At 36.0% G+C, this 22,821-nt stretch overlaps 1 protein-coding gene and 1 pseudogene across 2 annotated transcripts in view; one reads left to right on the forward strand and one right to left on the reverse strand.

Annotated features, from left to right (window-relative positions):
- TTC27 (tetratricopeptide repeat domain 27) overlaps positions 1 to 22,821 on the reverse strand; it is a 233,296-nt gene that overhangs the window by 60,687 nt on the left and 149,788 nt on the right. The window contains exons 14-16 of the mRNA XM_079109989.1: positions 16,048 to 16,146; positions 7,255 to 7,307; positions 2,470 to 2,635 (exon numbers count right to left, since the gene is read on the reverse strand). Of these exons, the coding sequence (XP_078966115.1) occupies positions 2,470 to 2,635; positions 7,255 to 7,307; positions 16,048 to 16,146 (318 nt within the window). The remainder of the gene's footprint in view (positions 1 to 2,469; positions 2,636 to 7,254; positions 7,308 to 16,047; positions 16,147 to 22,821) is intronic.
- Positions 3,862 to 4,716, forward strand: LOC306643832 (small ribosomal subunit protein eS6-like; annotated as a pseudogene). The gene has a single exon. The product of its transcript is annotated as a small ribosomal subunit protein eS6-like (transcript).

Genomic DNA, 22,821 nt, shown 5'->3' on the forward strand with positions numbered 1-22,821 from the left:
CTACAAAGCATTACCTTGGTGAATATATAACTCTCAAAAAAAAAAAATCTTTGAACAGTTTTTCTGCCTGGTATCATTAGTTCCCTTAAAATATGGAAACTAATGGGGGCAGGGAGCACGTGCATTCCAGAGTCAGATACAGCTCACGACAGTACGAATCTATCCCACGCAGCTGTGGTGAGAATTAAATGAGCTAATACAAGACAAGGGCTTAGAATAGTGTCTGACAGGCAGTGAGCTCTCAGTAAATGTTAGTTATTATTACTTTATCATGTCCCACTTTGACGCTTTATGTGCCTTAGGAAGCAGGGAAGAAAAGTGGCAGAGAAAATAGAAAAGCCCTTTCCTGTGATGCTTACATACCAGAACAAACACAGTCCATCTCTTCTCAGGGTGAGGGCACAGACCTAGCCATTTGGTTCTTTATATAAAACTAACTTCTATTTGTGCCAAGCATGAAGGGATGATCAGGATTTTCCCGGGATCCTAAACGCCAATCTGGTGAGCCAATGGTTACTAATCCTTAGCAGATCTGACGGATTACTGTGGGCTAACGTACAGACTTAGAGGGAAAATCCCACTCGCATCAGAGAGAGAAGCAGAGACACTGGAGGCACCCGACAGAAGATGGACCAACCAGGCAGTGAAGGAGGCGCTGACACAGCCAAGCAACAGCACCAACACCAATGGGAAAGAAGAGTGAGTTGATGGCATCAAGAACTGCGAGCGGCACACTTGCCACATGTCCTCCTGGTGTGTGCAGGTTAGCTCAGCCCAGCCCTGGAGGGCAGCACCAAGGTCCTCTCTTGCTCTGACAGTTTGTGGTTTTAAAGAATGCTGGAACTGGGCCAGCAGCAACTTCTAAATGAGAAATGTTGTGTTTTATAAATATTTTTTATATGTGAGAGAAAACAGAATTAATTTCAAGTTCACTGTGTTATCTTAGGAACAGAATTCAGAAACCATTCTTACCAAAGAAAGATATTTTTGAAAACCACATAAGTATACAAAAGATTAGTAGCATCCTCAGTTCTCTGATTTGCTCTGGGCCTTATCAGTGCCCTGTGCCGTGGGTGAGGTGTGAAGGAGAATGAATGTCTCCATGGAGAACTTCAGCAAGTAGACAGGACAAGTGCTAGACTGCTGGGGACTGTGCAAACTCATTTGCTAAACTCTGCTGTGCTTCTCTTCACGTTCTAAGCCACCTTTACATGTAAAATTAAAGTCCCTTCTTTCTGTGATGGATGCTCAATGTAAAATATTTAGAAAGTACAAGGGAAAAAAATAGAAGAAAGAAAAGTAATTGAAGGGGTCAATACAGTTCCTCCAAGGAGATATGTGGTTTTATTTTAAGTGAATTGCACGAACTGGAGCCTAAAGAAAACTTGGTCAATTAAATAGCTGTGCTTCCAAGACCAGGTATACAAGCCATGGGCTGGGGCTCTAGGACAGGGACCTGATAAGTTACATTTTAGAACAACTGGGGTACAGATAATATGTCCTAAGACTACTGAGGTATTATCATGTATTTTTTGTTATGTCTGCTTTTTCAAGATTTTTCATTCATCTTTGTGTACATGTGACCTGGAGATCGAACCCAGGGCCTCACACATGCTAGGCAAGCACTCTATCATTGAGTTATATCCCTGGTTCTGAAATTTATCATTCTAAATAGCATATAATGATTATTACAAGTGTTAAGGTATAAATTGTTGCATTTCCTAGCTCTGACTTCGTATTCTATAAGCTTCTGCATACCCTATCTTTGTACATTAGCTACAACCACATTTTTCCTGAAAGGTCTTGTTTATTTAATTCTATTAATAATAAACACAGCGGTCAAATCTCCTATCCTTTCTGAAAAAGTAACTTCATTTCACCAAAAAGAGGACTATCTCACTGAACATTGCAAAGAAAAGGTTACCTATCAGTTCTATACTGTTCATACCCACTGAAAGTATGTAGTAAATGCTTGTTAAATGATTAAATTGAGTATAGGATTTACTCCAGCTCTACGAAACACAGTATACATTGAGATGCTCAAAGAAGTAAGTAGTAAATAAACAGCATTCTATTGAGTTTCTGCAAACTAACAGTAATATATATATGCTATATATACATATATATACACACATAGTATATACATGTATATGTATACATACACAGTATATATACTGTATATATACACAGTATATGTATATATACAGTATATATATATACTATATATATAAACATGTCAGATTTTCACATGTGAGTTACAGTAATATTCAGTTTATGATTGCACAGACACATTTAACATTGGTATACCAGAATCAGTACATAACTAAGAATTCTGAAGGAAAAAAAAAAACCTCTATTTATTACATGTGTTCAACAAAACACATGCAATATTCAGTGGAATAATTTATATCACATAATCAAGGATTAATGTAATATACCAACTGAAACAACACAATATGAATATCCTACCTGAACATCTTTATATTTGTCTCGTAAGTCCAAAAGCCGGTGATAAGCTTTAATGGCTTCTGAAAATTCCCCAACATCAGTGCTGGTGAGGATGTAGTTTTCCCAGATTTGCCAATGTTCATAGTTACACTTGAGAGCTTCTTGTAATGTTCTAAAAGCTTTTACTCTATTGAAAGTCAAATTTTAAAGAGAATAATAATGAACTCTTTTTATTAAAATCAATCATAAGTTAAATGTATAGAACATTAATGTGAACGTCCTTCAAGTTTCATGTTAATAAATAGAAGTAGAGCCCAAACCACCTCAAACTTCACTATAAAGTTCAATGACAAACACTTTGGTAAATATAGCATACCTACAGAGTTACTCCCTCCCTAATCTATTTATTAGTAACGAGGACATTATTTTATAACTAGATGTTAATCTCACTGTCTTCCGGGAGAAGGCCCACTCAAGTTCCAGACATGGCCTCACAGTGGTCAAGCAAACCTTCAAGACAAAAAGTAGGAAGCAAAGCAGTAGGGAAGACACTGGAGGTAAGGAGGCTAAAAAAAACCAAAAAGCTCCTCATATTCTAAATGAAACCAAAATTTCCCAACCAGAGGGGAAAAAACAATCTACACTAGGAAAGACAATCAACAAAATTAACCAGAGGACACAAATTTGCTAAAGATAAAATTAATTTTAAGAAATAATCTATCAAAATTTTAAACAAATTTGTTTAGAATACTGGAAGAGATAAACATTTAAAGGGAACAGGAGATTGTGAACCAAAAACAGGTAGAAATGAAACAAGGCAAAAAAAAAAAAATGAAACTTTAGAATTAAAAGAAACATTAAAGCAAACAAACAAAACTCAACAGGTAACTAAAATTAGACTGCATATTGCCAAAGAGGAAACTGGTCAACTACAAGATAATAAATTCAGATTAAAAGATGAAAGAACAATGAACAGAGGTAAGGCTCCAACATATACCTGAAAGATATTCCAGAGTAAGTGAAGGCAGAAAATAGTATGAAGCTATATATCCAGAAATATAGCTAAGAATTTTCCAGAACTGAACAAAGATCTAAACTACATGATTGAAAGTATATTTTGCATACTAAGCATTACAGACACTTTGGTAAATATAGCATACCTACAGAGTAGCTAAATCAACACATATGTATTTTGTGAAACTGTAGAACATAAAGATATTCCTAACAAAGGAATAACAATTGAAGGTCAGCAGATATGTCTACAGTAACAAAACAATAGAATATTTCTTTTAAAGTGCTGAGTAAAAATAATTATCAGCATAAAATTTTTAGCCAACTCAACTTGCCACTCACAAGCAAATGCAAAATCAAATATTTTTCGACATATAAAGATGAACTACTTAGTGACCCTAACTAAAAGAACTATTAAAGGTTCCTTTCCTGTAAAAACAAAAAGAAATTAAGAAAGAAAAAATAGGTGGGAGATCAGCTGCTCCAAAATGAAGCTGAATATCTCTCCCAGCCCCTGGCTGCCAGAAATTCATTGAAGTGGACGATGAACGCAAAACTTCGTACTTTTTATGAGAAGTGTATGGCCACAGAAGTTGCTGCTGACGCTCTGGGTGAAGAATGGAAGGGTTATGTGGTCCCAATCAGTGGAGGGAACGACAAACAAGGTTTCCCCCTGAAGCAGGGTGTCTTGATCCATGGCCGTGTTCGTCTCCTACTGAGTAAGGGCACTCCTGTTACAGACCAAGGCAAACTGGAGAGAGAAAGCGCAAGTCTGTTCAAGGTTGCACTGTGGATGCCAATCTGAGCGATCTTAACTTGGTTATTGTAAAAAAAAGGAGAGAAGGACAATCCTGGACTTACGGATACTACTGTACCTCGTAGACTGGGACTCAAAAGAGCTAGTAGAATCCACAAACTTTTCAATCTATCTAAGGAAGATGCTGTCCACCAATATGTTCTCAGAAAACCCTTAAACACGGAAGGTAAAAAACCTAGGACCAAAGCACCGAAGATTCAGCGTCCTGTTACTCCACGTGTCCTGCAACACAAGTGCCAGCGTATTGCTCTGAAGAAACAGTGTACGAAGAAAGAAAACTAAGGAGAGGTTGCAGAATATGCCAAACTTTTGGTCAAGAGAATGAAAGAAGCCAAAGAAAAACGCCAGGAACAGATTGCCAAGAGATGCAGGCTGTCCTCTCTAAGAGCTTCTACTTCTAAGTCTGAGTCCAGTCAAAAATAAGAATTTTTAAGAGTAATAAATAAGATCTGGCGAAAGAAAGAGAGAGAGAGAGAGAAAGAAACAAGGAAGGAAGGAAGGAAGGAAGGAAGGAAGGAAGGAAGGAAGGAAGGAAGGAAGGAAGGAAGGAAGGAAGGAAGGAAGGAAGGAAGGAAGGAAGGAAAATAGAAGCAATTCTTCAAAATCAAATATAAATTTCTTCTAGGAGATTTTTTTCTTTCATTTTTTTCCTACTCTACTCCACCACCATCAAATACGTAATAGTAACTGCCTTCAACTATTGTGGATTGGGACTCCTTAGTTCTCTCATTTGCAGAGGGTGGAAAGAACTCAACCAGGTGCAATGCACATCATCAGAATTATCCTTTTTCCTCCATGTCTTTGCATACTCTAATCATAAGCTACCAGCCTCAACATCTTTGCAATGAATTTTTTTTTTCTTTTTGGTAAGTATACCTTCTTTTTAAGAAACTTCACTCCAGGATTCACTTATAAAATCCATTACAATATTGATATTGCATTATGAAAGTTATACAAAAAAATGGGGAACTTTCCCAAGGGACTGATATAGGAAATTAGACAAAATAAGTGCAAAGAACACTTTAGTGAAGAATCCTGCAATAAAAATGTAATTTAATAGGCTACTTTAGAATGTTTGCTTTGACAGAAGCAGTAATAATTTACCTGTGGGGCTGGGGTTGTGGCTCAGTAGTAGAACACTTGCCTACCCTGTGTGAGGCACTGGGTTTGATTCTCAGCACCATATAAAATAAATAAAAGTATTGTGTACTTCTACAACTAAAACTATTTTTTAAAATTAAAATTAAAAAAATAACAATTTATCTCTGAAGTAACAACTTTACAAAACAAAACCTAGTTATGGCTGGAGAAGTAGCTAAGAAAGGAAAGAGTAAAGAAGCAAGAATAAAGAAATTATTTACCTCTGAACTTACACCCCTGTTTTTACACAAAAAACATATTAATAGAGTCACAGAAAGGCAAGAAAGTACTATAAAGAAGTTGAGAAGCAATTTAAAAGATCTATCTCTACATAATTCCTAAGATTATTGGGCTGGAAGACAGGTAAAATATCAAGACCCCCCACTAGATACAAATTATCTGGGTTACTAAAAAAACTCAATGAGATCACGCTACAACTATGACAGGGATTTCCCCCATCTGCTATTTTAAACAAAAAGAGGTCTCTAGTGGGTTTAATACAATCAGTTGTAATCAAGAACATAATATTATTTTCTGAAGAGAATGGCAAAACAAATGTTTTATGTAGATTATCATCCAAGAGCAGAGGAAGCATTTCATAATCTCAATGTAATATGGACTTAACAGTATCTTCACAACTATCTTGTGATTCCACAAAGAAAAATTAAATTACATTTGAAAAGAAGGCCAAATAAAAATGCAAATATATCCAACCTTTAATTAACTTATTAAAACTCACAATAGCAATTCTTATCCCTTCTCTTTCCTTTGCTTTTCATAGTCAGTCAATAAGCCCAGTTGGCTGTCCCCTTTATAAACTGTTTGGCATCTGCCCTTTCTTTTTTCACTCTAGTTATCTCATGCTTGGATTGTTACAACAGCTGTTTTCTAACTGGCTTCCCAACCTCCAGTTTCCTCTCTAGTCTGTCACAAACTGCCCCCAGATAAATCTTCCTAAAATGCTTTCTTCATGAAATTGCCCCTACTGAAATCTCTGACTTCCTATTACCTGTAGGATAGTCTCAAACTCGTGAATATGATAATTAGAATGCACAGCAATTTGACCCAAACTTACCTTTCTGACCTTATCTGTCAGTGCAGGTCTTGCATTACTCTACAGCTGAACTATCTCCTAAAATAATTCATTCATTTCGGTCATCTACATTTGGTCACATTATTTCCCTTGCCTAAAAAGCTATCCTCTGTGCCCTGTACCCATCTTTCAAATTTAGCTTGAGTTTAATATAAGCACTTCTGACCCAGGATCACATACCTTCTCTCTTCTGAGATTCTCACAAGACTAAATGAGTGTCTGACACAAAACAAGTGCTCTACAAATATCATCTATTATTATTATGGTCCCCTTTGGATTCTCATCTGATATTTACTGAATACAGCTTATACTGCTAATCTCTTTTTAAAATAACATGGACTATTTTATTTTTTAAACTTATATTTCCTGAAGACACTGGTTCATTCTGATGTATTTATGTATTTCAAAAATGTCTAGTATACAGCAAGCAATTAATTAAAAAAACTATTAATTAAGTTGACCAACTAAAGGCATGCTTGCTTTTATTATATAATGAAATTTAGGATTCAAGATCTCAGCATTAAAGAAAGATTTCAGGTACTATTTCTTATATTATTCCATGTTAAATATTTTTAATAAACAAACTACATTTAGAATTCAAAGGTTTCTATTAAGTCATTCTAACTCACATATAAAGGTGGGAAGAAAAAAAAGAAAGCATAGGACACAGTGGTTCAATATTCAATTGAAGAAAATCTCATTTATTTTGGAAGCAAAGTTCTTCAGATTTGTCTAATATACTTACTTTTGTTTTAATCGGATATAGGAAGTTGATAAATTGTTCCAAGCCTCAGCATTCTAAAACGATAGAGAATGATAAAGACTATTTTAATTTAGGTAAAAGAATTGCTGGAACCAAACACATAGTACATTTTCCTAGTCTGATATGTGCTATTAAAAATCACAATTTGCAATAAAATATAATTAAAGGTAAACATATAAAATTAAAACAAACTTTAATAATTTATTTTGAAAGTCAAAAATAATAAACCAATGATGTAATTATGGCACTGATAAAGAATTTAAGATTTTATCTTCAAATTTATATTTATAAAGGAGTCAGAAAATTTATAACACAATTTATATAAAAGGCAATACAGAATATTGTTTTTCATTATTAAAAGGCTTTGCCATCTACCATTGTCCTTCATGACATAGGAGAATGAGTAAAAATGTGTTCGCCAGTGTTACTGTTAAGTATTTCATCAAACATTCCTCTACCTCTTCCTCTAAACAACAACAAAATAAAGTTTATATAAATGCTGCTGCTAAAAGAATAATAAATCATATTTTTCTTTGTTTCACCTTGTGTAGAGTATATAATTCTCAAGTTCCACGTATGCGATTCAAAAATCAATGGCACTGGACCGTCCTTGCAGACATGGTAAAGTTAGTACCAGACTAGCCCCCTTTCCAGAAAAAGCTACAGATTGGACAAAATGTAGGAAACAAGTGTTTCTGAGAAGTTGGACAACAGGCAGCAGAGGAGTGAGAGCCTGGAGAGAAGGGGAAGCTCAGGAGTCTTGATAATCAGCCTAGCCTTCTGTCCAGAGCTGGTGCTGGCGATGCAGCATGAGGAGGCAGAAACCAAACAAAGCACTGCAAGTCTTACCAAGATGAGGAAAAAGGGATCCGGGCTCAAAGGTAGCTAGAATTTGCACGACAAAATGACCATGGAAAAGAGATCTGTGCTTCAAGAATATGCTCTAGAAACCTCAATCGACATCCCAGAGTCCTTGGCTGAAGAGAAAGCTATACATGTGCAAGGTAAAACTTCTTGAGGCCTGACAAAGAACAGCTACCAGAGAGCTGTGCTGAATTTTGGAGATCACACAGTGCCAGAAGTTGAACATTCAAGTTCTAACCACCCACATTGAAAATTCATACTGATTACCCATGATTTAATTCTATCCCAGAAAGTTTTTTTATTTTAAGGGAGGGATTATTATCACCCTAGAAAATGACTATTCAAGACCCATCCTAACAAAACTTAAATCAAGCTAATCTGCAAGCAAATTAACCAAATGCTAAAATAAAACTCAAGTCTCCTTAAGAGAAGACAAAAAAAAAAAAAATCCAGAAAATCAACAACATAGCATCCAGAATGCATAGGATACAAACGAGAAATAAATAAATATGTAAAGAAGCATAAAGATTTTATCCATAAACAAAGGGAAAAGTCAGTTAATAGAAACAGACCCAGAAATGAAAGAGACTTTAGAATAAGTATACAATGATTTTATAGTAGTCATAAACACATTCAAAGATTTAAAAGAAAACATGAATATGTGAGAGAACTAGGGAATCTTAGAGACACAACAACTGTTCAAAGAACCAAATGAAAATCCTGAATGAAAAGTCATTATCTGAAATATGTTTAATGGATAGGTTTAAAGCATATTGAATGTTGTAGAAGGAACATTTCTGAACTTGAAGATACAGCAATAGAATGTATCCAAACCATAGGAAGGGCAGGGAGGAGGGGGTGCTGGGGTTGTGGCTCAGTGGTAGAGCACTTGCCTGGCATGTGTGAGGCCCTCGGTTTGATCCTCAGCACCACATAGAAATAAACAAACAAACAAACAAATAAACAAATAAATAAAATCCATTGACAACCAAAAATTATTTTTTAAAAAAACATAGGAAAGGAAGAAAATGAACAGAGCTTCAGGGACTTATTGGACAATATAAACAGTATAAAATACTTAAAATTGGAAAATCAGAAAGAAAGGAGGAAGAGGCTGGGGATGTAGCTCAGTGGTAGAACACTTGCCTAGCTTGTGCAAGACCTGGGTTCAATCCCCAGCATCTCAGAGAGAGAGAGAGAAAAGGAGGGAATATGAAGCAGTAAAATCATCTGAGAAATAACGGCCAAATTTTTCCAAATTTGATAAAACTTTAAGCCCTTAAAGTCAACTTTAAGTGCTTATTGTCCAAGAGGGAAAAGTACAAAGAAAACCACACCAAGATACATAAACTCCTAAAAAACAAAGATTAAAAAGGGACAATTTAAAAGCAGACGGAATAAAATCATATAAAGCAGAAAGAAAAAAATGTAACCAAAGGATACAAATTGAATATAAAAAAATCAAATGGTTTTCTATGTTCTACAAGCATACAAATAGAAAATAAAAATTTTTAAAAAGTAACATTTATAATAGTATCAAAGCATGTTTAAGCAATTTCATTTTCAGGTTTTTATCTAAGAAATATGAAGACCCATATCCACACAAAAATTTGCACTAGAATGTTCATAGCAGATTTGTTCATAAAAGCCAAATGGAAAACAAAACAAAACAAACAAACAAAAACCCCCACAATGATCCATCAGGCTGGAACAGGATCCAACAGAATGAGGCATAGTAAATTGTGTATACTCATATAATGCAATACCATACAGCAATGTAAAAATGAACTGCTATTACAACTAACAACGTAAGACAAAAACCAGAAATATATGTCAAGTGAAAGTGATCAGAAAAAAAGTTCATTATCTATAACGTTTGTGTTATGGTTTAAATGTGAGGTGTCCCCCAAAAGCTCACGTGTGAGACAATTCAAGAAGGTTCAGAGGAGAAACGATTGGGTTGTGAGAGTGGTAATTGAAGTGGTTGGGTGTGGCTGGAGAGGTGGGAATTGGGCGTGGCTTTGGGTATATATTTATATCTGGCAAGTGGAATCTCTCTCTGCTTTCTGACCACCACGTGAGCTGCTTCCCTCTGCCATGTTCTTCCAACACAATGTTCAGTCTTACCTCGAGCCCCAAGGAATGGAGCGGACATTGTATGGACTAAGACCTCTGAAACTGTGAGCCCTAAATAAACCTTTCCTCCTCTACAGTTATTCTGGTCAGATCTTTCAGGCACAGCAGTAAAATAGCTGACTAAAACATTCTATTTATATGGAAATATAGAACAGCATCTACCTATATCTTAGATGCAGAGAAAAATTAAGAATAAATTAGTGGTTGCTAAGGGACATGGGTTAGAGAATGCACAGTGAGTGAGGGGCAATAGGGCACAAGGGAGCTTTTTGCAATGACTAGGAGAAGGCAAGTGAGAAAGGCTTGAGGCCTGTTCAGCAGAACTGGGAGCAAGGTCCTGATTCCTCTTCAGCAAAGCTTCACTAAAGGAAGTTTTAACAAGCGCTAGCTTGACCCGAGGGAAGGCCATTTTGCCCAAATAGAAATCGAATGGGATATGTGGCACAAAGGGCCTGAACCTTCCTCCTGGACTTCCTCTGGAACCAAAGCACACATCACGACCCTGGCCTCTGTCATGTCCTATGGCGCCCTTAATCCTGAACAATGGAGGCCGTACCATCCCGCCCCTTTCCCCAGAAGCGTAAGTAACTGGAGAGGAGTGAGTAACTGGAGAGGGTCTAGCCCACTGAGTTGTTCACTTTAAAATGATTAATTTTATGTTATGTGAATTTAGCCTCCATAGGCTATTTCAAAACTCTTTATTGTGTCAAAATACACATAACAAAATTTACCATGAGTGACATTTAGTGCATTCACCATATTGTACAACTATCACTATTTGTTCCAAAATATTTTTATCATTTTCTCAAAAAAGGAAATTCAGTACCCATTAGCACTCAGTCATTTCCTGTTTTCCTCTCCCCTAGTCCCTTGCAGTTACTAATCAGTCCATTTTCTGTCTTTATGCCTTTGCCTATTCTGGACATTGCAGAGAAATGAGATCATCATAAAATATAAGACCCTTTAAAAAAAAAAAAAAAAAAGAAAGGAGCCATAAATTACATAACAACAGTATGCATCTGTCAGAACCAACCAAACTGTTCATTTAGGATTTGTGTGCAGTCTTCAAATTATATTGCACTTACACAAAACACAGTGACATGCATGCACCTCTAGTCCTAGCACTCAGGAGACTGAGGCAGGAGGATCCCTTTTGACTCTAGGAGTTCAAGAATAGCCTGGGCAACCTGGTGAGACTTCATATTTAAAAAACAAAACAACAACCAAAAAAACTATATTGCTCTTAAAGAGTGAAAAATGGGAAAAAAGTAGGTGTGATTGGGATTCCATTCCATACATTCAGACAATCTGACCTGCGTTTGAGCTAAAAGCTAGATTCCAAAAATCAAGTCTGTTAAGTAAATGCCTATTAATAATGTGGTCTTCATCCTTTTCCTTAAACATAAGCTACTTTATAATCTAGACATTTATAATGGCTGGCTAACTGCAATAATTTACATGCACATCCAAAAGACCAAAAGTGATGGTTAAGGAGTGGAGAGTGAAAGCTCTCTAACACCTTAAACAAAGACCTACCATCAGAACCTTTATTTTTTGTTCCTAATTTCCATGGAAGTAATTTTGGTGAAAAAGTAACACTCTAAACTTAGAAATGAAATGATAAAGACTAGAGCTGGAGGTATAGGTCAGTCACAGAATGTTTGCTGTTATGGCTTGGATGTGAAGTGTCCCCCAAAAGCTCACATGTGAAACAATGTGGCAGAGGGAAGGATCAGGGGAGAAATGATTGGGTTTTAAGAGTCTTAACCCAATCAGTGAATTAATCCTTGATGGGATTAATTGAAGTGTTAGGGTGTGGCTGGAGGAGGTGGGAATTAGGTATGGCTATGGGGTATAGATTTGGTAACTGAAGAGTGGAGTCTCTCTCTCTGATTCCTGATGATGTGAGTTGCTTCCGTCAGCCACACTCCTCCTCCAATGATGTTCAGCCTCACCTCGAGCCTTGAGAAATGGGCCTGGCCTTCTATGGACTAGGACCTCTAAAACCATGAGCCGTCAAATAAACCACTCTTCCTCTATAATCGTGCTGGTCAGATCACTTAGTCACAGCAACAAAAAAGCTAACTAAAATACTTGCGGAGCACATGGTCTAAGTTCAAAGAAAGTAAAAAAGAATGAAGGGAGGGAGGAAGGGAAAAAGGAGGAGTAAGGAGAAAGGAAAGGGAAGGTAGGAAGAAGGAAGGAAGGTTGGTTGGTTGGTTGGTTGGTTGGTTGGTTGGTTGGTTGGCTGATTAGAACAGAAAATGACAAAATAGAGAATTTTTAAATAGAGAAAATGAAGCCAAAAGTTGATTTTTTAAAATAATCAGCAAAACTGACAAATCTTTAACTTGACTGAGTAGAAAACAAATTTTTAATTACTAAAATTGGGAATGAAAAGGGGATGTTACTACCAACCTAGCAGAAATAAAAAGGATTATAAAAGAATACAAGTAATTGTATGCTACTAAATTATATAACCTAAATGAAATGTACAAATTCCTAGAAAGATAAAAACTACAAAAGCTGATTCTTTAAGAAAGAGATATTTTGAATAGATCTGCAATAAGTAAAAAGATTAAAAAGATTAAGAATCAAAAAACTTCTCACAAAGTAAACCACAGGACCAGACAGTCTTGTTGGTGAATTTTACAAAATGTTCAAAGAATAATTAACACCAATCCTTAACAAACTCTTCCAAAAAGTAGGAGGGAAAACGTCTATTATCTATAAAGTCAGCATTACTCAGATACAAAAATTAGACCAAGACATCACACACACACACACACACACACACACACACACACACACGTGCGCGCGCGCACACACAAAAATAAAAAACAAAAAAACTTCAGGTCAATGCCTCTTATGAAATATTGATACAGAATCTTATGAAAATGGTAGCCAACCATATCTAGAAAGATTTTAAAAGGATTACATACAATGATGAATTGAAATTTATCTCCAGAATGCAAGACAGGCCCAACATCCAAAAATCAATCAATGTAATATATAATACTACTAGAATAAGGAAGGGAAACCACATAATTCTCTCAACAGATACAACAAAAGCATTTACAAAATCTAATACCCTTTCATGATTAAAAAACATTCAGCAGGGCTGGGGTTATGGCTCAGTGGTAGAGCACTCACCTGTGAAGCCTGAGGTCCTGGGTTCGATCCTCAGCACCACATTAAATAAAATAAAAGTATTGTGTCACCGACAACTAAAAAACATTCAGCAAACTAAGAATAGAAAATTTATTCCTAGGACTACAAAGGGCACCTATGAAAAAATCCACAGCTAACATTAAGTATGATTACTTAATGGTGAAAACTGAAAGCCCTCCTGCAAAGACCAGAAGCAAGACAAAGATGCCTACTTTCATAATTTACACGCAACGCTATACTGGAAGGGCTAACCAGGGCATTGGCAAGAAGAAGAAAAGACATCTGGATTGGAAAAAAAAAGAAGTAAACCTATTTCTATTTGCAGATAACACTGATCTGGTATACAGAAAATCTTAAGGAATCCAAACACACAAAATTAGAACTAAAAAAAAAAACGAGTCCCATGAGGTTGCAGGATATGAGATTAACATAAAAAAATGTGTTTCTACAGAAATGAAGAATCTAAAACTAAAGTTGTGAAAATAATTCCATTTATAATACCATTTATAATACCACAAAAAAGAATAAAATATTAAGGAATAATTTAACAAAAGAAGTGTACAAGTTATGCTCTGAAAACTATAAAATATTGGAAGAAATTAAAGAAGAGCTAAATAAATGGAAAGACATTCCATATTCATGGGATGGAAGACTTAGTATTATTAAGATGGCAATACTCTCCATCTGAGTCTACAGGTTCAATACAATCCTTATCAACATCCCAGCTGCATTTTTTGTATAAATTGACAAAATCCTATATGAAGAAAAAGTTGGAATACTCCATACTTAACATTTTCAGAACTTACTACAAAGCTTCAAATATAATTGATGGTCCATAATTAAATCCTTACAATTGATTTTTTTTGACCAGAGTGATAAGACCATTCAATGGGAAAAGAGTAGTCTTTTTAACAAATGATTCTGGGACAACTGAATATCCACATGTAAAAGAATAAAATTGGACTCCTTTTCTTACAACATAACACAAGATTAATTTAAAATGGTCCCTATATCTAAATGTAAGGGCTAATACTATAAAACTTTTAGAAGAAAAGGTAGGAGTAAATCTCTATGACCTTGAATTTGGCAATGGATTCTTAAGACTTGAGGACAAAAGTATGAGGAAAAAAAATGTTAGATATTATCAAAATTTTAAAACTTTTGTGCTTCAAAGAACACTAATGAGAGAGTCAAAATACAACTTGAAGAATGGGAAAAAATATTTCCAAGTCATAAGGAACTTAGAGCTAAGATATATAAAGAACATTATTGTAATTGAAATTATACAATAAAAGGACAAATAACTGAATTTTTTTAACGAGCAAATGATGTGAATAGACATTTCCCCAAAGACAATACACAAATGGCCAATAAGTACATAGAAAGTTGTTCATCATAATTAACCCCTGAGAGCTAATTTCCTTGAGGAAATGCAAATTAAAACTATGAGATACATCACCCACAGGAATGGCTACAGTCAAAACAAGTAGATAATAGACAAGTGCTGACAAGATGTTTAGAAATTGGAAACCTCATTCTTTGTGGGTGGAAATATAAAATGCTACTTCAGAAACAGTCTGCTAGTTCCTCAGAAGTTTGAATATAGAGTTATCATATGACCCAGCAACTCTACCATTAGGTATATTCTCAAAGAAATGGAAACGTGTCACCAGAAACTTGTAAATCAACATTAATCATAGTACTATTCATAACATCCAAACAGTAGAAACTTCAAATGTTAATCAACTGATAAGTGGATAAATGGAATACACCCACATCATAGAATATTACTGGTCAATAAAAAGGAATGAAGTACTGACATATGCTGTAACATGAATGAAGCTTAAAAACATTAATATAAGTGAACGAAGTTGATCATAGAAACCCAAATAGTGTATGACTTCATTTACATGAAACCTCTGGAATAGGCAAATCTATAGAAAGAATGTTCATTAGCATTTGCCTGGGGCTAGAGAGGGACAGTCAGGGTTTAGAGAAATGGGGAGTGACTGCTGATGGGTACCAAGGTTTCTTTTTAGGGCAATAAAAATGTAGGGCTGGGGATATAGCTCAGTTGGTAGAATGTTTGCCTCGCAAGCACAAGGCCCTGGGTTCAATCCCCAGCACCGCAGGGGGGGGAAAGAAAAAAGAAAAAAAAGTTGTAAAATTCACAACTCTGAATTACTGAAAACCCATTCATTACACATTTTAAATAAGTGAACAGTATTTGAATTATCAACTCTACAAAGATGTTATATAGAAAAATACTCCCCAATAAAAGAAACTGCTAGTAATGAAATTAACATAGGCAACATATGTTAACAAATGACAAAACAGACATGACACTTAGCTGGATTATTCAGCAACATACATTTTTAACTAAAATTTGTTTTATAAAAATTATTTTCAAAATTAAACCATAGTTTTTATGAGAAAAATATTATTTCCAGAATTATAAATCCTATACCTTGAGGTATGACCTTCCATGAAATGTATACTTTCTTCCACCACAAAGGGAATTGCTGTTGTGAATCATACAGTACAATTCAGATAACTTAAGAGAATAGAATATTAAGGGGCTGAAATTAAAAAAGTCAAACTTACATCAGGTTCTAGGGTCACACAACGCTGGAATGCCTTTGCTGAGCCTCCATAGTCTTCCAGGGCCAAATAAGCACAGCCTAGAGAAAACCACACCCCTAGCTGCAAAGACCAAAAGACACAGTCATTCAAGTGCACAGAGACACATATAAAGGATATAATCTGAAAATTATTAAAGATACCATCAACACACTACAATTAAGAATTCAGAGCTAGGGGCTGGGGAGATAGCTCAGTCGGTAGAGTGCTTGCCTTGTAAGCACAAGGACCTGGGTTCGATCCCCAGCACCCAAAAAAAAAAAGGATTCAGAGCTATATAATAAACATCTACTTTACATTAAGTTTAAATGCAAGTAGGAATGGAGATGGATTTTTCTATATAATTTGCAAAGCTAATATAACTGAAAGCATGTGCAACATCATTGCACGTCTTTTGCCGAGTTAAGATCATACTGGATGCTAATAAAATTCTTTAGATGCACTAACAAAATTCCTTAGATGCAATGGAAAGCACTGTTTACAAGCCTTTACATCAGAGCCTGATATTATAAACTTGGGATTAATCAAAGATTTTTCCTGGGCATCTTCTATATAAAAAAGGTATACAACTTTTTCTTTAAAACGGCAAATTTGCAACGGATAGATAAATCCCAAACATATAAAGACAGATTTCTGCTTTCAGCTTCAATTACTTCACAACTTGTGCAGTTTAACAAGAGTCAAACTAGCCTAATGTCTATCAGCATAAGCATGTCTGATTTTCTTCTTCTTCTGTTTTGGGTGGTGCTATGGATAGAAAGTAGGGCCTCACAAATGCTAGGCAAGCACTCTACCACTGGGCTGCATTGCCAGCCCCTGAAAATAACCTGGACCACACTGGCTCAGAATCTGGATTATCAAACAAATGCAAAGTGACTCAAGTCAATAACATTTGTAAACACCGAGGCTGGGAAAACAGGTAAAATAGGGAGTAGATTTTCAAATTACAAAAAAATTCTTTCCATCACAGGGTTTCCTTAAAATTCAATAGCCCCTATCAAGAGGGAGATAAAGCTGATAAAAATTCAATCCTATTCGTCAGAAAAGCAGCCATTACAAGTTAAGTTTGTTTTCCTTTCAGATATAGACTGTACGGCGGCAGCAGATGGAAGTCTACCTTCTTACTGAGCGCCAGCACAGAGGCAGTGGCACTTTAGTGGGAAAGGAAATGAGGTGCTCCATTATCTGTCCCCAGCCTTCCTCAGAGGCAGAGGAGGAGGCTGCCTCCACTTCCCTCCTCCCTTAGTCATTCCCACAAAACTTGCTCCATATGGCCTGCTGAGGCTTGAAAGTTCTTTAAGCAGATAAAGATTTTTAGCTAATAGAGTTAAGGTTTAGAAAGCAAACATCCTTGGGCAATTTAACATTTTGCAATGAATTCACGAAAGGCTATAAATAATTACGATATAGAGAACAGATTTTGTTAGAGGGGTAGGTGATGCCTGAAAAGAGGGCAGAGGTGTGTCTGATGGGAGAAGGGAGAAACAGAGAAACTAGATTGAAACTAGAACTACAAGTTCACTTTTATGAATTATGGGACTTCCAGCAACTTAAAAATGAGCTCACAACTTTGCTTTTATCTGGTTATTTGTAGAACCAAATGAAAACAGCTTCATTGCACTAACCATGCTCACTGAACAAGATACACTCTGATAGGACCTAAAGTCTGATATTAACTTAAAAAACAATATAAAAAACAAGCCAGAGTTTGAAAGTTTAAAAACCTATTGGCTATATTTCATCAATTCTAAGGTACAATTTTTTTTTTTTTTTTTTTTTACAATTCAACATCTCTGAAATAAGAGATGCATCTCATCAGTTTTATTGGCAATTTTTTTCCCTATATGAAGCAGTGCTTAATGGGGTGCCCTTTATAACTGATGGCCTCTTAGAAACAATGAATCATGGTAGTTATGTTTATTTGGAATGAGCGCTGTCTCCTTCTGATACTAGATTAAAAAGAGTGAGAACTACCCTCAAGGTTCTCTAAATGCCTGTGTCTTGCTTGTTTTCTACATCACCAAAGGACAAATCCTCTCTTCCATGAGTTGTTAAACTAGCAAGTGTAAAATCAAGATCTAAATAAAAAAATTTTATTTTTCAATCCATCTGAAAAGATTTACAAAGATTGCAAATATCCCAAATTAACAATCACTACATAGCTCTAAAATGTACTGGTAATAAGATTTGGTTTTAAAAAATCAGGTAATGTTTTATAACCAGTATCTTTTAATCAAAACAAATGTACTAAAAAACAGACATATGATTTATAAAGTATCATAAGGGTACTCTTTTTACTTTAGATTATTTTTGCAGTTGTTTAAATAATTTGCATTGAAGGAAATCCTAGAATCAACCAACTACTAGATTTCATCTACTGACAGCATATAATTATGATGGGCGAGGACCTCTACATATGCCTTATTCTTTGAAATTGTACAAGACCCTTTTCCTTCTTATTAAAACTCTAGGATCTTCTCGCTTATGGCTTGCTTCTCAACTGAGATCCTTAGAACCTGGGGAAAAGGAGAATACTCGGTGCCTCTTTAGTCTTTTTCTTTTTTTCATTTTAAACTATTAAACTATTATTATCAATAATGACTGCCTTCTGGACTGAGGAAGTTCATACTCTTAAAAGAACAGAACAATATAAAAAAAATTAAAATTTTTTTTAAAAATCAAAAGAAGCCTCCAAAACCTTCATACAAGTCCTCAAAATGGAGCTGAGTTATTGAGTACCAAAATCCCTTATCCAGCCCAGAGCTAACAGATAGAAATAGAATGCTAGCCACATTACACCACATTACATTTTCTACTAGTTACAGTTTTAAAAAGTAAAAAGAAGTGTGAAATTTATTTGAATAATATCTAACTCTGTATATCCAAAATGAGATTAGTTCAATGTGTTATTAATGTACAAAATTATTGAGATATTTTATATCTGTCTTTTTCATACCAAGTATCTGACACAGCATATCTCAGTTTTCCCAAGGATTCTTTTTTTTTTTTTTGCAGTGCTGGGGATTGAACCCAGGGCCTTGTGCTTGTAAGGCAAGCACTCTACCAACTGAGCTATCTCCTCAGCCCCCATATCTCAGTTTTGACTAGACGCATTTCAAACTGCTGGTGGCTGCTGTATTGGGGCAGCACAGGTTTATGCTACTTCTCTGAAATGGGCTTGTAGCCCCTAGAATACATCCTGGGAGCTCCTACTTTTCATATACTATAGTTACTCTAGTTTCTTTGTATACAGTAGCAACCAAAATAATTAGCCCTTAATGAGACCATGTGTGCCAAGCACTGACACCATGAACTTTCCATATACTACCTTATATGTTCCTCACAAAAACTCTGTAAGGTAGTTAATATTACCCTCATTAAAGTGACATCAAAGGAACGGAGGAGATTTCAACCCCATTAGCATGACCCAAAGCCAGCATCTCCTCCATTTGGTCATATCTCACTATACCATTCTGACCATATAGAAGCCACGACTCACAGCAATACCACCTGTCACAGATATAGAAAGAAAAGGAGCAGTTAACATGTGCTGGGCACACCCAAAAGAGCAATGCTTTAAGAAGCAGAAGCATCTTCCCCTAAAGGCTCTCTCCATTGGCGACGAAGGTGGACAAAGAAATAGCAGAGGAAGGGACAAACATGGTTAATTGGAGGGAAGAGATGAAAGGCAAATCTTTTATCAAAGGGACTGGGCAAGAATGGAACAAGACAATCATTTGACAGAAAGGCTGTGGCTGAGATATCTGCAGAGCTTATTTTCAAGGCAAATCTAGAAGGCAAGCCCACTACAAGTGGCAACAACTTGTAGAAACGGCCTCCTGTTTATCTCTGAGGGAGCCAATACAGAAACACAAAAGGAGCCACATTATCTATACTTTAAAATGATTTAAAATTAGTTCTAAAATCACAAATAAAGTAACATTCTGTTAAAATGGTCTCTGAATTTTTCCCTCAAAGCCACCTAGAGAGTAAAAGAGGGGAAAGACGACGACAGAGATTAAGAGATTGTGAGAAGCTGTATAACCTTGGCCACATCACTTAACTGGAGTCTCAGTGCTCCAAGTGTTAAGTGAGGGCGGTGGTCTAGGGTAAAATTCCAAGGCTCTTCAGATTTCCCATATTCTGAAAACCCAGAGGTGACACGGTTGAAAGGTACACTCATGCCATCTAGTGGCAACTGACAATACAAATAGATTAGGGTGAGAATCAGCAGGTTTGAAGAGCTAGAAGGGAATCCATTCAATTACAGGTCTTAGGAATTCATTCAAAAGAAGCCAAGAGGAAAATAAGGCCTACAGAGGAAATAAGTTTGCTGGAAGCCACACAAGAGTTCCTGGTTCCTGGTGTGCAATATGTTTGATGAAAAGTGACTACAATACTTATTAAAATTCAATATTTAAAATAGATATTAAATAGTGTGTTACTCTGAGGGCTAACCACCACTAGATAATGAGCACAGATTACTTTTACAATTAAAAAGTTGATTTTATAAGAGTATTTAAAGCATATCTGTAATAGGTACCACTTGCTGATATACATACCACAAATTTCTTTCTTAAATGATAAGCCTACTAAAATTTCCTTCCTCTTCTGGGTTTCTGGAGAATGAATAATCAGCAGTTCACACTTTTTACTAAGTTCCCTTACAGAGTCAACCATTTTGAATTTTTTCTGTCACATATACTAACAACTAACAGAACAGAATCCTAGAGCCACACTGTGCTCTCGATTCTTTCCTGCCTCACTCCCATGATGCAAATGTGGATGAGCTGTTGAATGTGTTTTCACTAAACAGGAATGACACAAGTCAAATCCGAGAGTGACTGATGTCAATGCTATTTGGTAGTAGCTTTTTCTAAAGTGATACTTGATTCTCATATTTTTACAAATGTGCACTGCCAACTCTCAGAACCAAATTTCTTTTACTAAATTCTAAAGTGTCCTCCCTGAAAAAGCACAAATCTTAACTTGTCGGTTTCTCTGTCTTGCTAAAGAAATAATTTAGTGTTTTTCTTAAAACTAAAAAATATTTTTAGTTATAGACGGACACAATACCTTTATTTTATTTATTATTATGCAGTGCTGAGGATTGAACCCAGTGCTTCACACGTGTGAGGCAAGCAGCCCCAGCCCCAATCCCATATTTATAAAATGTATAAAAAATATTTTTATATTTTATATTTATTTTACTTATTTATTTATATTTAATTTATATTTAGTTTTGTAAAAATACATTTTATAAATATTTTTTCTTTAACTGTAAGTTATTTAATGCCCTTCCCTTATTCTTGTCTAGATTTGGTTACCATTGGTTCTTATATTTGCCCATTCTTTCTAGAACATTCACAACATGTTCACATGTCCTCTCTATATATGACTCTCCTGTTACATATCTCTTCCTATTAGGCTATAAATAATGGGGCAACAATGATTTTCTACCACCATTACTATTACAGTGCAACAGCCAGAAAAGAAAAGTACCTCTATTACTGAGAACTTAACATTGGCTGGTGTTATGGTTTGAATATGAGCTCCTGTGTTAATGCAGAAATGTTAGGAGGTGAAATGACTGGATTATGACAGCTATACCCTAATCAGTCCCATCTAGTTTGAATGGACTGCTGGGGTAACTATAGGCAGGCAGGGCGTTGCTGGAGGAGTGGGCCCCTAGGGCGTGCCCTGAAATTGTTCTTCCCCCTTCTCTGTTTCCTGGCCAGTAAGAGTAGAGTAGTTTCTCTCTGTCTCGTCCTTCCACCATGATAATCTGCTCACCTCAGATTCAGAGCAATGGCATCAGCCAACCATAGACTAAATCTCTGTAACTGTAAGCCAAAATAAACTTTTCCTCCTCTAAGTTGTCTTGCCAGGTATTTCAGTCACAAGCAACGAAAGGGTGACTAACAAACGTTTGCTTGTTTTAGTCTGCTTTTCTGTCACTGCAACCAAAATACCTGACAAGAACAATTTTAAAGGAGGAAGGGCTTACTTGGGGCTCACAGTTTCAGAGGTCTCAGTCCACAGACGGCCAACTCCATTGCTCTGGACCTGAGGTGAGGTAGACATTGTGGCTAAAGAAAGCAGCTCAGGGCATGGTCATCAGGAAGCAAACTGAGAGCTTGGTTCAACAGGGACAAAATAAGAGCCCTAAAGGCACACCCCCAGTGACCTACCTCCTCTAGTCACTCCCTACCTGCCTACCGTTACCACCCAGTTAATCCATTCAACTGGATTAATGCACTGATTGGGTTAAGGCTCTTATAACCCAATAAATTCACCTCAAACATTCTTGTATTGTCTCACACATGGGGGGAATACCTCATATCTAAACTATAACAGAGTCTTTACAGACATTGTTTCTCTTTTTCCAATAGTAAATTGACATAGGCCTAGTAATCCCCATTTTACAAAAGCTCGGAAAGATGAAGAGATTTGCCTATCTTATTCTCCTTGGGGTTCCTCGAATTCAGAACCAGATCTAAGGCAGCAAACCTTTTCCCTCCCCATCATACTTTAGTCACAGCTACAGCCCAGATGTTATCAAAGTGCTTAGATTTCTTGGCAGTTATACAAGTTAGTCCTCAGGAGTTTCATTTTTCATTGCTTACCAATATGAGAAAGGAGGAACAAAAAGGAAGGAAATGCTTTTTTCTGTACATATTATTCACATATGTTCATCCTGTCTTCCCCATTGGAATGTGAAACCCAACATCCTTGAGT

This window comes from Sciurus vulgaris, assembly GCF_902686455.1.
Source record: "Sciurus vulgaris genome assembly, chromosome: 14".
Taxonomy (NCBI): domain Eukaryota; kingdom Metazoa; phylum Chordata; class Mammalia; order Rodentia; family Sciuridae; genus Sciurus; species Sciurus vulgaris.